General features: G+C 48.2%; 1 protein-coding gene across 1 annotated transcript; it reads left to right on the forward strand.

Moving 5' to 3' along the window:
* The first annotated feature begins 314 nt into the window (after nucleotides 1-314).
* Nucleotides 315-3,587, forward strand: LOC142906609 (pre-miRNA 5'-monophosphate methyltransferase-like). The gene is made up of 2 exons (XM_076054784.1): nucleotides 315-1,696; nucleotides 2,312-3,587. The coding sequence occupies exons 1-2, from the start codon at nucleotides 1,631-1,633 to the stop codon at nucleotides 2,945-2,947; spliced, it is 702 nt and encodes a 233-aa protein (XP_075910899.1). The 5' UTR covers nucleotides 315-1,630; the 3' UTR covers nucleotides 2,948-3,587.
* Nucleotides 3,588-5,156: the final 1,569 nt, after the last annotated feature.

The following is a 5,156-nucleotide window of genomic DNA, read 5'->3' on the forward strand; positions in this document are numbered from 1 at the left end:
TGTGTGGTAGTGTAGTAGTGTACTAGTCACTGTGTGGTAGTGTGGGGGTGTACTAGTCACTGTGTGGTAGTGTACTAGTCACTGTGTGGTAGTGTGGTAGTGTACTAGTCACTGTGTGGTAGTGTGGTAGTGTACTAGTCACTGTGTGGTAGTGTGGTAGTGTACTAGTCACTGTGTGGGGGTGTACTAGTCACTGTGTGGTAGTGTGGTAGTGTACTAGTCACTGTGTGGTAGTGTGGGGGTGTACTAGTCACTGTGAGGTAGTGTGGGGGTGTACTAGTCACTGTGTGGTAGTGTACTAGTCACTGTGGTAGTGTGGTAGTGTAATAGTCACTGTGGTAGTGTGGTAGTGTACTAATCCCTGTGGTAGTGTGGTAGTGTACTAGTCACTGTGTGGTAGTGTGTTGGTGTACTAGTCACTGTGTGGTAGTGTGGTAGTGTACTAGTCACTGTGTGGTAGTGTGGGGGTGTACTAGTCACTGTGAGGTAGTGTGGGGGTGTACTAGTCACTGTGTGGTAGTGTGGGGGTGTACTAGTCACTGTGTGGTAGTGTACTAGTCACTGTGGTAGTGTGGTAGTGTAATAGTCACTGTGGTAGTGTGGTAGTGTACTAATCCCTGTGGTAGTGTGGTAGTGTACTAGTCACTGTGTGGTAGTGTGTTGGTGTACTAGTCACTGTGTGGTAGTGTGGTAGTGTACTAGTCACTGTGTGGTAGTGTACTAGTCACTGTGGTAGTGTGGGGGTGTACTAGTCACTGTGTGGTAGTGTGGGGGTGTACTAGTCACTGTGTGGTAGTGTGTTGGTGTACTAGTCACTGTGTGGTGGTGTACTAGTCACTGTGTGGTAGTGTGGGGGTGTACTAGTCACTGTGTGGTAGTGTACTAGTCACTGTGTGGTAGTGTGGGGGTGTACTAGTCACTGTGTGGTAGTGTGGGGGTGTACTAGTCACTGTGTGGTAGTGTGGGGGTGTACTAGTCACTGTGTGGTAGTGTGGGGGTGTACTAGTCACAGTGTGGTAGTGTGGGGGTGTACAAGTCACTGTAGGGTAGTGTGGTAGTGTACTAGTCACTGTGTGGTAGTGTGGGGGTGTACTAGTCACTGTGTGGTAGTGTGGTAGTGTACTATTCACTGTAGGGTAGTGTGGTAGTGTACTAGTCACTGTGTGGTAGTGTGGTAGTGTACTAGTCACTGTGTGGTAGTGTACTAGTCACTGTGGTAGTGTGGTAGTGTACTAGTCACTGTGTGGTAGTGTTGAGGTGTACTAGTCACTGTGTGGTAGTGTGGGGGTGTACTAGTCACTGTGTGGTAGTGTGGTAGTGTACTAGTCACTGTGTGGTAGTGTTGAGGTGTACTAGTCACTGTGTGGTAGTGTTGAGGTGTACTAGTCACTGTGTGGTAGTGTGGTAGTGTACTAGTCACTGTGTGGTAGTGTGGGGGTGTACTAGTCATTGTGTGGTAGTGTGGTAGTGTACTAGTCACTGTGTGGTAGTGTACTAGTCACTGTGTGGTAGTGTACTAGTCACTGTGTGGTAGTGTGGTAGTGTACTAGTCACTGTGTGGTAGTGTAGGGGTGTACTAGTCACAGTGGGGTAGTGCGGGTGGCCATGGGCCTGAGACATATTTACAAAAATGCATTTTCACCTTTCTCCCACAGATGGAATACACTACCCCATATGCGCGTTGTTCATCAAACACGTGAGTCATGGAAATTCATCATTAGCTCCAGACTTTTTGTCAATTAACTGCTGGATGAAGGCCTATGCCATGCCATGTTGGTCACGGGTGGTTTTGGCAATCAAGGTTGCTGAAGGTGCGTGTCAAGGACTGGTTCAGACATATCACCGGTTTGAGGCGTTTATTAGATATTTAAAGTTGCATTCATGTCAGTAGCTGAACATCGAACTTAGTCTCGTTGGATTTTTTGACCTAGAATCACTGCGTCATAGGTTTGTATTGAATAAAGTTGCATCTAATACTGTGGCCAGAATCAAAATATTCATACTGGAGGAATGCGATGAGCGATAAAGCTCTTTTTCGCAGACGTCCAGTAGAAGGAGGGTAAGAACGTTACAACAACAAAAAATACAAAACATGATAGTAGTGCAAAGTGCAAGAGAGGTAAACACATCACCCAAACACATACAAATAAAACTAAACCATCCCCATCCTACCGGGCAAAGCCCACTGAGGTATTAACTTATTTTCATTTTGAATAATGAAGTACTCCATCCTCGCATCACGTCTGTTTTTTTACGACATTCTCCAGCAAAGAAACAAACCCGCCACCGGTGTCCTCGTGTTTTCTCGCAGGAGCTGACGGTGGCTGTGTATCGGCACCTGACGGGGCTGGACCAGCCCGAGGGTGGACGCTCTGGGCAGGTTGCCCGCGTGCTGCCGCTGTCTGTGCTGGCGTGCGACCTGGACGCCGATCTGGTGGAGCGTGCACGGGGCGACAATCCTCACCCGGAGGTCATCGCCTACGAGGCGTTTGACTTCATGGACACCGCAGCACGAGACGCCGCGCTGGACGCCTTCCTGCGACGCCACGGCCGGGCGCGCTTTGACCTGTGCCTGTGCATGTCGGTGACGATGTGGATTCACCTGCACCACGGCGATGCCGGCCTGCGGCGTTTCCTCGCGGCCGCCGCGCGCACCGCCACCTTCCTGTTGGTCGAGCCGCAGCCGTGGAGGTGCTACCGAGCGGCCGCGCGCCGCCTGCGCCGTCTGGGGCTGGCCGAGTTCCCCCTCCTGCCGGATCTGCGGCTCCTGCGTGGGGCTGGCGGCGGTGGCGGCCGCGCGGAGGCCGATGAGCTGGCCGCCTTGCTGGGAGAGGAGGGAGACATGCGCTTGCTGTCCAGCCTGGGCAGCACCGAGTGGGGGCGGTCCCTGCTGCTGTTTGGACGAACGGGAGTGGCCTTGGGATGCATTGACAAAAGTACCGATTGAAACTGCGTTGCTGCTGTGGCCTTCGAGGATCTGTTGCCTATTTGGAGAGAATTCGTGGTCGGAAATGTTAAGTGTTTTTCAGTTTTTAACACCTTTATTTGTTGATGGTACATTGTTTTCTCGTCGTGCGTGTAAATGCAGCATGTTGTTGAAAACGTGTTATAATTTATCAGAATATTATATATATAAAGTGACAACAATGCACAACGTACCTTTTTTGTACCTCTGAAAATACAATTGTATGCAAAAAGAGTTGTCAGTTTTGAAGGACCCAACCAGAATCATGATAAAGGGAATGAATGGTTTTTTTTTTTTAATAAATGGGACAACAGCATCTCATAAAATGGAAAATGAATATCACCAACTTCAAATCATTGTTTGGAGGAGGCATTTTGAAAATTATATCAAACCCAGGTCATGGAAGACATACAGAAATATTTCCTCTTCACATGCGATTTTCCTCAAATAATTTAAGGCAGCTCATGATGTGACAGTGGAGGCTGCTTTGTAAAGGTGAACTATGTCCCTGTTTCCTTTGGATTTCCACGTGCATCTGAAATATTATTGAAATGCACATGTAAATGTTTTGGATACGCCACTTTTATATTTATTGTGAAATAAAATCTGAACATTGTAAATAGTTGATGGGTGCATTGTAATTGTGTGAAGTCATAATTGCCATTCATCCTCCCATTAACCACAACATCTGGTATGGAGGCAATCCATCCCATGTTCCTGTCCAGTGAGCTCCCTCCGCTCCATAAATATCTTTGTTGTGTTGTCTATATGCACGGTTTGCAGAGTGCACTCAGACTGACATAAGTGCCGTTGCGATATCACCACGACCGAGTGGCAACTAGCGTGCAATGCTCTGTTTGATAGATATGTTTCAGCAGTTAAGGGTGAAAAGTTAGACAAGCGGGATTTGATTGCTGAAAAAAAAATCTTCGGATTGGCCATCGCAAACGATGATGACTGCCGAGAAGAGCTGCTCGTAGCATTTTCCTGCACGCTGGTGGGAAGAGCCCAGCAACTTGAGCGGAAGCATCGATCGCACTGTCGGCAAGAGTTGCTCGTCTGCTGAATGGGACTTGTGTTGTGCCGTTACTGGTGTTGATGCCGATGGGCTCTTTCACGTTTTTCTTTAATCCGCTTGGCTGAGTCGGCTATGGAACTTCACTGCTTACAGCTGCTCTCAAAGTAAACATCTAGAAAAAATATCTACGGACAAAAATAATGCTTACCCAATGTTACTGATAATCTTGGACCAATATCTTTAAATGGTAACTGTTTGAGGCCAAACCAGTGTGATGAGACCCATGGAGATGACACTTCTCCGTTGTACCTACTGCAAACAGGGTACGCAGCAGCATTGGTGCCTGATTAGATTGCTTGAAGTGGAATCTGATCATTTGCTGTAACTGCTGCAATGGAACAATCTTTGCGGTGGCGGAATGTTATGACACGTCTGTTATTCATAGCCATGCACTTAGTGTCCTGCCTCGCACAAGCATACAATGTCACCGACCATCCAAAATTATAATTTCAATCATGAAAGAATCTTACAAGTTAGTGAGTTTTTTTTCGTACATACGTCAGGAAGCAGCTGGTTGTGTATGGAGCTGGTTAAGCATGGGGCTGGTTATGCATGGGGCTGGTTATGCATGGGGCTGGTTATGCATGGGGCTGCTTATGCATGGGGCTGGTTATGCATGGGGCTGGTTATGCATGGGGCTGGTTATGCATGGGGCTGGTTATGCATGGGGCTGGTTATGCATTGGGCTGGTTATGCATGGGGCTGGTTAAGCAGGTGTGAATTATCGTGTGTGGGAGGGAGGGGAGTCAGTCTAATTTCCAGTTTAGTCAAGTAAACTCAGGGTCTCTGGAGTGGCATTCATGAGGGGGCCCCAGATATGGGACAACTCCCCTTCCCTATTCCTCAGTTTAAGACTCAAGTGTTCTAAAGCTACTACACCGTTGTCTCGTGAGTAGAGCTCTGAGTAGTGTTCTACCCACCTGGCCATTTGCTCTTGTTTATCAGTGATGATGGCCCCTGTGCTGGATTTAAGGGGGGCAGTCCTCCTGATGTTTGGACCAAAGGCTGTCTTGATGCCTTCATACATGGCACGGATATTGCCAGTGTCAGAGGCGAGTTGGATCCTACTACTGAGATTCACCCAGTAGTTGTTGGCACAGCGTCTGGCGGTCG

Source organism: Petromyzon marinus, chromosome 4 (assembly GCF_048934315.1).
Source record: "Petromyzon marinus isolate PM22_M1 ecotype Great Lakes invasive population chromosome 4, UKy_Petmar_22M1.pri1.0, whole genome shotgun sequence".
Classification (NCBI taxonomy): Eukaryota; Metazoa; Chordata; class Hyperoartia; order Petromyzontiformes; family Petromyzontidae; genus Petromyzon; species Petromyzon marinus.